The 12,745-nt window shown below is 42.9% G+C and overlaps 1 protein-coding gene across 3 annotated transcripts; it reads right to left on the bottom strand.

Moving 5' to 3' along the window:
• Window positions 1-784: 784 nt before the first annotated feature.
• On the bottom strand, window positions 785-12,431 carry lrp13 (low-density lipoprotein receptor related-protein 13). Of its 3 annotated transcripts, none has more exons than XM_035165894.2 (21): window positions 12,228-12,431; window positions 11,887-12,042; window positions 10,662-10,877; window positions 10,342-10,557; window positions 9,207-9,422; window positions 8,877-9,106; window positions 8,154-8,283; window positions 7,581-7,771; window positions 7,193-7,379; window positions 6,527-6,739; window positions 6,257-6,440; window positions 5,962-6,163; window positions 5,623-5,787; window positions 5,148-5,348; window positions 3,650-4,199; window positions 3,171-3,290; window positions 2,840-2,947; window positions 2,446-2,679; window positions 1,936-2,317; window positions 937-1,039; window positions 785-851 (listed from the first exon to the last, which is right to left on the bottom strand). In XM_035165894.2, the coding sequence occupies exons 1-21, from the start codon at window positions 12,424-12,426 to the stop codon at window positions 828-830; spliced, it is 4,227 nt and encodes a 1,408-aa protein (XP_035021785.1). In that variant the 5' UTR covers window positions 12,427-12,431; the 3' UTR covers window positions 785-827. The 3 variants fall into 3 exon arrangements, with proteins under 3 accessions (XP_035021785.1, XP_035021786.1, XP_035021787.1); XM_035165895.2 differs by having other exon boundaries at window positions 12,237-12,431; XM_035165896.2 differs by having other exon boundaries at window positions 11,887-12,033; window positions 12,237-12,431.
• Between the last annotated feature and the right edge of the window lie 314 nt (window positions 12,432-12,745).

Here is a 12,745-nt window from a genome sequence, read left to right as displayed (position 1 = left end):
TTTGGGATTTTTCTACCCCTCAAAGTTTGACAAAGTCCTCCTTTAATTTAATCAATTTTGTCCATCTAGTCTTAAGGGTCTGACAATTTTAAATTACTAGTTTGTTAATTGGCAGGTTGATTTTGAAAAAAAAAAAAAAGTACTAAATAGCTGCCTTGTACATGGTCAAATCTGTAGATTTTTTAAGACAAGGACTATAAAGGGGCCACAATTTACACAGAGGGGCCAATTATATGTCCAATATCCATCACAATTTCAGTAAGGTGCACATTTAAGCCATTCCTTGTTTACCGTTAGCGTTATAGCTTTGAGCAAAGCCACACAATATATTGTTTCATGTACTTCAGCTTAGAAAATACAAATGGTCATTTATCATTAGTATTATCAGCTGGGGCCAGTGCCCCCTGTTTTTTGGACCAGACATTTGCATTAAAATGCTTATTTTATAAAACAAAATTAATCAGCAAATTAAATCTAAATAAAAATATTAGTTGCAGTCATCAACGTATGTGATACAGAACATGTACCCTGTGGAGGATTTTTGGAGCTCACAAGGAAGATAAGTTTTTGTGCCAATAACCCCATCTCAGATTTTCTTCAGTTGATCTCTCCTTCTATAGTTAGAGTGCTCACTCCTTGATGTCCGTCATCATACTCTGTGCAGAATATCTCTCCCTAATAACCAAGTCATGGCCATAACTCAGGGATTATCTTTTACAGGCCAGAGCAAGACATCATTGGTGGTCTGACAAATGATGCTCAAATAACTTCACAAGAAACCGTGGAAAATGAAAACTGTTTATTTAAAACACTGCTTGCCATCCTCATCAGTCAACAGATGGTGCCACGTCCTGCAGAAAAGGAAAAAAAAAAGTTACTCATCCAACACAGAGACAAACCGGGAACCTGCTAGTAACTGGTTTTTGGGAGGTCCACCTCTGGCTTCTCTTGGACTGCAGATTTTGTACTAGGGGTGGTCTCAGCTTTGTTCTCCATGTCTGTCATACACGTTTCCTTCACAGCTGCTGAGCTAGCTCCCCTGAAGGAAAGAAATACAAATCAGAAAGACGTACAAATAATACACTCCTGCTACCTCTATATAGTGAACTGTAGCTATAGTTGGACCATAAATACATAGTTCAATCTTTCTAAAGTTGACATAAGACATTATCTGTCCATTTTAAATGTTTGTAGCTAGCTGGTGATGTAGCTCTATGGATGACATCAGTCCGCTCAGGTTCAGACTGATCAACATTTGTTGGATCAGTTGGAAGTTCTATAACCAGTCATGTCCCTGTGCTAGGAAAGGATCACACGTTGTTACATTTAACACGACCAGCATCGGCCATGAAGTTTTATATAGATATTCATGGTGCCTTGAGGTTGAATCTTTCACCACTATCATTGCAATCAGGTAAACAGCTTAAAATTTGACAATACAACTGATGTGGTACATGGTAAACACCTGCTAAATATCAGCATGTTGATATAGTCATGTGAGCATGTCAGCAAGCACTTTATTTTGTAATTGTTTGTCATACTGCTTTTAACCAGGCATTTAATTCATTTGATCTTGTTTTGCATTTACTTGATTTAATTTGTAATTGCACTGCATATATTCTCAGTTTATGTCTGAAGCACTTTATAAAAGTTTTTTTTTTTAAAAACACAGTATAAATAGTTTGTCATGACAAATTAAATTAGCTGACTTGATGACAAGAGTTCTTAGAAGTATATAATTTAATATTTGCATCTTCACCTTCTATCCCATGATATTAGCAAAGTCCTTGTAAATATGTATACACATGATATATGCATTTAGCTCAAAAAAGGTAGTGAATTATACAGCTCAGCTTATTTCAAAATGTGGAGTCTAATAAGGTGGAAAGGTTTTGTGTTGCGACAGGATGGGTTTTACTTAATTAGATAAACAACCTCATGTTGGCCCTCTTCTTCCTCTTGACCAGCACTGCGATTACAGCAATGACCACCACTCCCACACAGAGCCCTGCAGCGCCATAGATGATGGGACCCTGCATGGTCTTCAGGAGATGGTCCTGACAGGAATCACCACTATAGCCCAGCGAACACACACATGTGGTGTCTCCATCGTTTTTCACACAGCGCCCATTGCTACTGCAGTGTCTCTGGCTGCACTGCTGGGCATCCAGGTTCACGAGCTGGCTGCTGACATTCATGGTGGTGTACAGGTCAATGGTTTCAGTCAGAGATGGGTAAGGGGAGGGGGGAGGAGGGGCGCTGTGAGGCTGGATGGGAGCAGAGGTTTTGACTCCCGACCACAGCATTAGATTAACACCTACAGAGACAACAGTTCATCTTTTCAGCAAACAAGCCATGCTGTTTTTTGTAAAATGTTATTAATGTACTGATCTACTTCACTTTGATCAATTTGTCTCATTGCTTGTTAAAAAGCAAATGACTCACAGTTCTCATCTGAATGGTCGGAGCAGTCCACATGCCCGTTACAAAACTTCTCAACAGGAACGCACGAGAGTCGATCCAGACATGGCTTCCTGCCGGCTGGGCAGTGCTGCGCCAGGCTGCAGTGGGTGTCATTCACAGGAACGTGATCATGGCCACACTTGCATGTCCGGCCTTCTGAGGTGGCGAGGCATAAATGCTGGCAGTTGCCGTTGTTCTCTGTGCACTTGTTAGAACCTGTTGAAGCAAGTGGACTGTCGGTCAGCTGGTGTTTGTGATGGTTGACTTATGGTTCAGCTTGCATTTGGAGCCATATGAAAGGGTATATGTATGCTATATTAACACCAACAAGAAGTTATCACTTCATGACCCAGGTATCCTGATGTGTGGTTCTTACCAGACTGACTTGACTTGGAGAAGGCCTTCATGCTGACCACTTGTGTGCCAACTTCAAACCACAACTTGCTCGGCTGCTGCTCGTCTTGGTACCAGAGCCTGGTCTTATCTGAGAGGAAAAGCCATGGGAAAAAACTAAATGCAATGGAAAAAGGTCATAAGATTCAAATGATGCTTTATCTTTGTGCGTTGCAACAATTTCCTATTGAGGAAACTTCTTGTATGGCTTGAATTACTGATACAGTACAAAGATTGTGCCCACCATGCAGAAAAAATATTCATGGTCAAGATGACCACACATTAGATACCTTTTCATTTAGTAGATACCTTACCATTGACAGTCATCCAGAGCAGCGTATCATCACTCAGAGCCACAGCAGCCAGGCCATCACCAACCTTCACCTCTCTGTATTCAGATCCATCGAGCTGGACAGAGCCGATGCTTCCTAAAGCTGGGACAGAATCCATGATATGTTACCACTTTTCTACACAGCAAAGCACAGCTTTATTCCAAAGCACTTTAGACTTTCAGTGCATGAAATCACATCTCAACTAGAGGGCATCTTGTGATGAGACGGCTATTCAGTAATAGTAATGGGTCAGACCCAGCTTTCAACTCTTCATTTTGATTTGTTTTTACAGTTTTGGGACTATATCTTGCACAGATGTGAAGCTGTGGCAATTCTTGCTTTAGTAAGTGTCTCTAGGACCACTCTGTCAAGATGAAAACACAAAAACAGGATACCATCCATGCTGCCTCAGCTAGTAACAACTTGCTGAACTATTCCAAAACTGTGAATAAAAAGCTTACCAGAGTCAGCCCAGTAAATAGCATCCCCATTACTGGAGAAGACCAAGGATGTGGGCTGGACAGCATCCTTCCACACCACCTTTTGCCCAGCACCGGCCATGTTTGCACACTCTACAGTAGCCGCAGCACCTTCACCTTGCACACCCAGGTTGGTGAAACAAACTCTCCCAGTCGGAGGATGGAGAGCGATGGATCCGATTCTTTCAATACCCTCCTTGATGAGAACAGCAGTGTGTGCTCCCATGATGGAGGTGACTTGCAGGCGGGGCTGTTTATTGCTGCTCCAGTAGATGTTAAGCGTCACCCAGTCCAGGGCCATAGCAGTGATGGTGTTACCCAGGAGTTTGAGGAGCTGGCCCTGGGACACCAAGTCCGAGTCCTTCAGTTTGAAGGCGCTGAGTGAATTTGTGCCATCATCGGTCAAGAATAGGGTGAGGTCACGTGGGTTGTAGTCCATGATGACGGCTTCATTGACACTGGGCAGCTGCAGGGCCAGATGTTCTGGCCAGCCCTTCAGCTCTACTGCTGTGTGTCGGGACTGCAGGTAGATCTGAAAACATATGGAATAAAGATACATTTATGCAAAAGAAAAATCATAAATCCAAAATATGTCCATTTGGCAGATGTCACTTTAGAATAGATGATCACTTTTTGAGCAATATAAACATTTATGCAGCTGTGGGATGTAACAAAGTACATTACTTCATAAAATCTGTCATGCATTTGTACTTTTGACCAATCAATAACCAGATCCAATCAGAGCAGACAGGCAACATTAGACCACGCCTCCTGCCACAGCATCAATGGTGAGGAAGAAACATTTGAAATGGGTTCAGAGGCCACTGCTGAGAGTCAGCCATAATGATGTATTATGCAATTGTATTGGGGAATAGGTCAACTCAGCCTGCTGGCAAATAACCCATTGAGGTAAATAGCAGTGTATAGGATTGGGTGAACTTGAATAAGGAGGTTACAGACTGCAACCAAAAGAATACCCTCCCCTTCCAAGTGTAGGAAAAACGATATTGGCCACCAGGTGACAAATGCAAAAGGCCCTCTTTGTCTCTTCTGGGCTACTGTAGAAACATGGCTCTGTGGACGGGGGCTTGCTCTCACTGTAGATATAATCTGCTCATTTTAAGTTAATGAAGGCAATTTTTAGTTGGAGATTACACACCAATAAAAAGTCTAAACATTATATCCAATTGATCCTAACTCCATACACAGGTCTACAAATGACAAGACAACGTGTGCTGCAGTTGTGGGTTTTAGATCCTGGTCTTTAAATATTAAAAAAGGTGCTGGGAAATGGATTTGTTTCCATGCAGAACAAACAGCCATTTCCACCATTTTTAGTCTTTGTACATCTGCTTTTAGCTTCACATTTACTGCATAGATTAGTGGTATTGATTCCCTTAACTCTCAACAATATCCAATATACCACTTTATTCTGCCAAAGCAGATAAGACTTCTTGTGTAAATATGCATCACAGTAAACCTGAGTGACAGTGGATGGAGACAGCATCAGCAGGAACGCAGAGTTGACCAGACCGGAACAGGTCAGCCTATCCTCAGCCAGTACAAGACCAGAGGGACACTTGCACACAGCTTTGGGGCCCCGGGCAAACACACACATGTGGGAACAAGCCATCTTCTCACAGGGGCTCTGGTTTCCCATCTGGAGCCATGGGTGGATAATCTGCAAGAAGGGAACAGAAGTTATATTTGTGCTGATTAAACACTTGATGCAGAGCGACTGCAGGATTTTTTAAGTTTCTCTAAACTGTGCCAACATGGGTTAAAAGCTTTATTAATGGAAAACTTCAAACATATCAAAAAGCTGGGTGTGGGCTGTTTGGCCAGCCGCTGTGAGCACTTCACACATGATCCAAATTTAGTAACCAACTACTATACAATACCAGCCCTTTTCCGTCTGGGCCTAAAAACCCACAATTCCTAAACATTTCATTCACCTTCACGCCAAAAGGCTGTCTTTGTCTTTTCAGGAGAACCTGATGGCGTTTGCCAGAGATTTTATGAGCAACCTGGACAACTCGCTTTTTGGCATCAGACCAGTAGAGCATGTCATTGAACACTGCCAGTGAGAATGGGCTGGAGGTCTCTTTCATCTGCAAGATCTGAAAGGGATATTTTTACATGGCACATTTATTTTACTGTTATTTGAGTTTAAGTGAGGAAAGTTCTGTAGCAAGATTTGTTGGATGCATATGAAACAATGCAAAAAATTGTTAAATTATTGTTAAAACACAGAAAACTGATAACATGAGAGCATCACTCTCAGATTGGTTTACCCGGATATCATCTCCATCAAACGTTGCAGATCCAATTGCTCCAAGTCTTTCATCCGTCCAATAGACTCTGTCAGAGCTGGTGTCCACAGCCACACCACCAGGCCAGCCAAGACTGGAGTTCACCACTGCCACCCTCTCGGAGCCATCCATCCCGGCCCGCTCGATCTTCACTACAGTACCGATCTCTGTCCAGAACATCAGCCTGGTGGAAAAATGATAGTCTTTGAATACTGATCTTAGGTTATTTTACATTAACATCGCAAAACAATGCTAATTGAAATAAATTCGTACAGACCCTTTTTGTGGCAGCAGGGCCAGAGAGCGGGGCTGATCCAGGTCTTCATCCAGGATGACAGTCTGGTCCTGTGATTTTGCAGTGCCTGTGGCAAGTCTGATGGCAACAATTTTACTGTTCACCCCGTCAATCCAGTACAAGTTCCTGCCGAGCCAGTCCACAGCTACAGAATCAGCTCGCACGCCTGCAGAAACGAATGTACAGTGAATACTTCTTCCTCTGTGCCCTCTACTTGATGCAGTCACCTGCAATACTCTCAACCACACCAACCTTTAATCAGCGTCCCTGTGTTTTTCTGGTCCATCGAGGACCATCTGATGCTCCCAGTGTCCAGACTGACCCAGAAGACCCTCTGCCCCCTCCAGTCGTAATCCACAGACAGGATGGCCTTCTTGGCAGTGGAGGACAACATATCCATGCTGCCACTGCGCAGTCCAAACACAATCAGGTCTGTCTGGACCGACGACAACAGGTAGGGTTCACCTGAGGGTCGAGAAGAGATTATAGATGGAGTCAATTAAAGTAAGGATAATGTCAGTTGTTGCATTTATTTAAAGGGACCAAACATATTTAAATAAAAACATTTAACAGAACTGTTAGAAGTGTGTAGATAAGGGACCATGTGCTTACACTGGAACATTTCATATTTTTGGAAATACATATCTCCAAGATTAATTTTAGTCTTAGAGGGGCTGGTAGAAGAATTGTGTTGAGCCAGGCTAGCCGTTTCCCCTCTGCTTACAATCTTTATGCTAAGCCAATTGTCTCCTGGCTGTTTCTTCATATTTAAACCTACATGTTTTGGTATAAATTCTCATCCAACACCCGGTACGAAAATTTATTTTATCAATGTCAGATTATTCCTCTCAGCTGCAAGATTTCTTCTTCACATTGCGACTATAATTCAGTGTACTGCAACTTCTGAAAGGATTTTACCTGTGATCTTGCAGTGGTGTCCATCTGCCTCCATTATGTAGCCTGGGTGACAGTCACATCTGTAGGAGCCAGGAGTGTTGATGCACAGCTGACTGCACACACCTGAGCTCAGGCCTTCACACTCATCAACATCAGCACACGTCATCCCATCCTCCATGAGCCTGTATCCTGCTGAACAGCTACAACGCTACACAGAAAGTGAGATGTTTTGGGAGTACACATTACTGCGTACTAGTTTTGTACAAAAAGTTTAAGAAAGATAAGAAGCTTAATTTTATTGTTAAAGTCACAGTCTCTAATGCATTTACCTTTCCCCTCAGACAGGCTGTGATTGCGTGAAGTTGACGAATTAAAATCTGCATGTTAATACTGTATACAGGGTTCTCACCGGTCCCTGCGGCGTGTTGTAGCAGCTCTGGGAGCAGCGCCTCTCATCTTTCTCTGCACAGTTTATCTGGCAGCTGCCTCCTTCGTCTGAGCCATCTGCACAGTTGGTCATGCCGTTACACACCAGGGACGGCTCCAGGCACTCACGACTTCCACACTGGAACTGGTGAGGAAGACACGGCACCATCTCACCTGGTGTGCACAGTTTTTACAAGTATTCAGCGACAATTTCACAAAGGAAAACCACCATTATTGAAAAGTTACGATTTTAGCTCTCATGAGAAATGTCTTTCCTGGTTTTACATGTAGCTGAATGTCTCAGTTGACTGAAATGAAGGAAAAACTGAGTGACCACTTGCTTATGTACCTATTAATATAACTTTTTCCTTTTGCACCAATCAGCTGCATTGTGACTCATTAGTGTAGATTTTACACTTCAATGAAGGTCAGAATTCTACATACAACTGCAGCATTGTTCTGGGATACATTACTATAGTTGACAGAGCAGACATCAAGACATGAAACATGGTATCAGGGGGGGGTAGTCTGTTTTTTGTGATGCATTAATACTCACATTTAGTCTCATCACTGCCATCATCACAGTCCTTCATGCCATCACATCTCCAGGCCATAGGAACACACATGGTCTTGGATTTACAAGACCACTGGAACTCACCACAGGTCAGTGGAGCAACAGGACAATCCTGAGGAGGAACAAGTCTATTATTTTATTATTGTTTTACTATCATTTCATAGTTTGATTTGAAAACTGTGGTTACAGGGTGCCCAGGTAAATGTTTAGGCCATTAAGTCCCTGGCCTTAAAATGTCAGGTCACCAAGCTTTTGCCTTGCTGAAATGCTCTAAAGCCGAGCCAGAAAATACATATTAAAATACCATTATAAAATGCCTCAAGTGTGGATGGAAGAACAACTGAGAAAACTGCATTAAGTGTTGATTTCTTTCATACAAACAGGAAAAACGATGAATAATGAGCAGATTTTGCATATTGTGTACAGTTATGTACTTATAGCATGGGCCAAAGTGCAAGTACAGCACATACACATTTCCCACCAGCTTAATGACCATATAGAAGCACTACAATGAACGCACACTACACAGCTGTTACGTTTTCTCAAAATCTGTCAAATTTGTTAGTTTAATCTTAGTTTTTCTCCAAGATACTGGTAATGTGCTTGTTTAAGAGATGAGTAAATTAAATTAATCCTAGATACTTTAGCAAGCTTCATCTTTGGCTCAAAGGCATTTATAAATATGGTTTTGCCTTCAACATGCACCTTCTCATCAGTGCCATCTTTGCAGTCCTGATATCCGTCACAGATCCACTCCTGCACCAGACACTCCTTGCTCACGGGGCAGCGGTGTTTGGTGGTGCAGACCAGTGCATTGGCGCAGCCCTCTTCATCCGAGCGGTCCCAGCAGTCTGGGTGTCCATCACAGCGCATTGTGGCAGACACACACTGGCCACTGGTGCACTTCAATTCAGTGGCACTGCAGCTCTCTTCAGCTACAGGGAGGAGGGGACAAAAACCATCACACAAGCCTCGTGTAAGAGCAGAGCCGATTAATCCACTCAATATTCAATTCCAAGTTCAATCACATCCTACCACAGTTGGCCTCGTCGCTGCCATCTAAGCAGTCCTTCTCCCCGTCGCAGATGAAGTTGTTGGGAATGCAGCGGCTCTTGTCATCACACTGGTGAGCACAGCCGTCCATGTGCATGGTACAGTCCAGCTCATCTGAGCGGTCCTGACACTGAGGCGCACCATCACACACCTGGCTCTGCTCAATGCACTTCTTTCCATGGGCACACTGGAACTGATCTGCAGAGGACACATGGCATGGATGTGATGTTGGTCAAATTGTGTGATTCCTTCCCAACGAGATGTTCCTCTGAACATTACACTGTATTAAACCTATTATGGTGCCATTTGTGCACACATATTTTTTAAATAAACACTTTGTGGTGACAATACAATCCAATGCGTCAGATGCATGTGCAGCTACTTCCTTCAGGTCCTCATGTAATGTCAGCCAAATTGCTGGCTATCAATGTGCCATTGAAGCAATATCCTGTATATTTAATACATCTGGAAGAAAAGCACCCCCTCTTGCAATGTTAAAGAAATATTAATGTAAACCAGGCTTTTAACTAGAGTAAACAGTTTGGAACACAGCGCCTCAGTTTTCACCTCTTCACACTGGCTGGAGTTTCAGGTTTTTTTTCATTACATACAAGGTACTTAAGGGTCTGACTCTTCAGTATGTTGCTAATCTTTCATCCCCCCCCCCACAACCCTGCTCACGCTTTGAGAGACCCTGACAGGGGCCTTTAACTGTTCCAGATTCTCAACTGAAGACTAAGGGGGACAGACCTTTTGAAATAAGTGCGTGTCTGGAACACCCCACCCAAGGAACTACAGCAGACTGAGTCAGTAGCTTACAGGTACTTCTATTGTGCTGCATTCCCTGATTTTACCCAATTCTAGTCTTTATTGTATCAGGTGGCTCTTAAATTTCTGTTACACGTTTAGGGGTTTTATTCTTTTATGACCATTTTATTTTGACGCACTTTTGTAAGTTTCAAGAAAATTGGTAGAGTAGTTTTTGCATATTTCTGCTAAGACACAAATAAACAGCAATTAAAGCACAACCTCCTTGGTGGAGGTAATTAATGCTACCCACTAGAGGGCAGTAAAGCCATTCTTAACCCTGTACATTTGTTCAAACCCTCCAAATTACTTGTTTCACATGTTGATACACATTCTTCCTCATCTGAGCCGTCGCTGCAGTCTGCCTCGCCATCGCAAATATGGTTGTACAGGACACACCCAGCATTGTTCTTGCAGGGTCTGGCACTCAAAGAACACTTGACAATGGCTGTAGCCACAGGTAAATGGGGCTTAGAGGGCACCCTGGTCCTTTCTTCCACTTTATACTCTTCTTCCTCAAGGTCCTCTGATTCAGAAAAAAGATCAACCATTATGATTCAAGGTTTCAATCTGCACATGTCCTATAGGTATGATAATGTCAGAGAGATCCATATATTAATTTCAACCTACCACAGTTTGCCTCATCTGTGCCATCTAAACAGTCCCTCTCTCCATCACAGAGGAAGTTTGCAGGCAAGCAGCGGTTCTTGTTGTCACAGTGGTGAACACAGCCGTCCATACGCTTCATACACTGGAGTTCATCAGAACGGTCCTGACACTGAGGAACGCCATCGCAAACCTGGTCCTTTTCTATACACTTCTTCCCATGGGCACACCGAAACTGATCTGTTTGAATATAAACATTGGACATAAGACAATTTGGCTTTAGAAAGGTCAATGTGTGAGCTTGAATTAAAAATCACTTCTATTTCCGATAGCTTCAGAAGTGTACATAGGCAACTTGTGTTTCTCCTCCCATCCAAAAAGGAAAAGAAAAAAGTCCAGTTGCCCATGTGCTCTTGTACAATTTCTGACCTGGATGACTGAGAACCTTCAGATATGCATGTCTCTTTCGGTGCAGCCAGCTTAGAGTAATGCCATCTTGCGCAACAGAACGATTCCTCCATGTTGATTATAAAATGTCCATTTTAGTCTAGTATTAAGCTACTTTTTAAATCATTCATTTTACTAGACACCTTCAAATATGGGATAAACAAATTAAAGTAAACCCAGGAGTTACAATTGGAGTACACCATATGTGACACAAGTTCAAAAGTAAAACCAAAGGTTAAAAAAAGGTAAAGACACCTACCTTTAGGGCAAAGGAGTGACCACAAGTAAAACCAAAAGGTGAAAAACTGATTTGTGAGGGAAAGATGTTGGGTAGGGTAGACTATTCTAAACAGATGAGTTTTTGGTTGTGATTTGCATTGTCCAATACAGTTCAGCCAGCAGAGATGAGGCAGGAAAGAGCTGTGGTGCGGAGCAGCTGAAGGTTTAAATGTAGGGACAGAAAGAAGAGTGTCCGAGGAAGAGCGCAGGGCATGGGAAGGGGTGAAGGGTTGAAGATGGTCCAACAGGTATGAGGGGCAGCCAGGTTATAGAGGCCTTTAAAAAGGTGAATTTTCTTTGTTGGACCAGAAGCTAAATCAAGCTGGATGAAGAGTGGTGCGATGCAGTCTATGGATTTGGTTCAGGTGACGATTCCGGTAGCAGAGTCTGGATGATTTGAAGTCACTTAATCATTTACAGAATGGTCCTGTGTGCTACTATCCAGGTAGGTGAAAAGCCTAAGAAAGTAATAGCTAGTAGTACTTGAGCTCACTGTGTATTTAGTGTGAATTCCGTGTCGTACCTCTGTTGCATTCAGTTGGACAGTCCTCTTCATCTGAACCATCCCTGCAGTCAGGCTCTCCGTCACACACAGTGCGATGGAGGATACACTCGGAGCCGTCCTTGCACAGTTTGGAGCCCAGGTTGCACTTCAGATGACTGCTTCCAGCTGAAACAACTGTTTGGATCAGGTCAACAGGGGGAAAAGAGAAGGACAAAAAAAAAAAATCACTGCAATACTTTTGAATAAATCGCACCACCCTTAATTCTGTGCCTGAAGTGAGAAACATCACATGAAGTAAATAGTCACATGTAAAGTGTAAATCAGGTGGTTTTGTTGGTGTAGAAGTTGTTAAGCTTCACCTGGCTCACCTTGCAAGGACCTTGAGAACAGCAATAAAAGAGCACAAAGAAACAGAAATACAGCCATCACTTGAGAGGACACAGACCAGGCCAAGTGTGGCTGACTGTGAAAGGGCTGCATTTTATACTGGTGCCAGGTGAGGCCAATACAAACTGATGGGCCACCTGAGTGAGGGGAGGGGCTACTGCTTCCTGCCATATTGGGTATTAACCATCAACCAGACCAGTGGAAGTTGTGTATATGATTTATAAATGGAAGTGAAGGCATAAAAACGCCCACTCCTGAAAGAAGATAAAACCTGATTGATGTCTTTATATTTCTATTTTGTTGAAAAAAGTAAACAGTGAGTTGACAAATTCTAAAATTACCTTTGGCTCCACACCGCTGAGTGACAGATATGAAGCCATGCTGTCAAATAAACAATGAGGATTGTCAAGGACATGGACCAGTGATCTGAGGCCTTTTCATAATCCTCCAATCAGCTTTCACGTAGGCGGGATTAAGCCCCTGTAGGGAG

This window comes from Hippoglossus stenolepis, chromosome 9, assembly GCF_022539355.2.
Source record: "Hippoglossus stenolepis isolate QCI-W04-F060 chromosome 9, HSTE1.2, whole genome shotgun sequence".
NCBI lineage: Eukaryota > Metazoa > Chordata > Actinopteri > Pleuronectiformes > Pleuronectidae > Hippoglossus > Hippoglossus stenolepis.
Note: the sequence above shows the minus strand (reverse complement) of the source record. Positions and strands in the feature narration are given on the sequence as shown.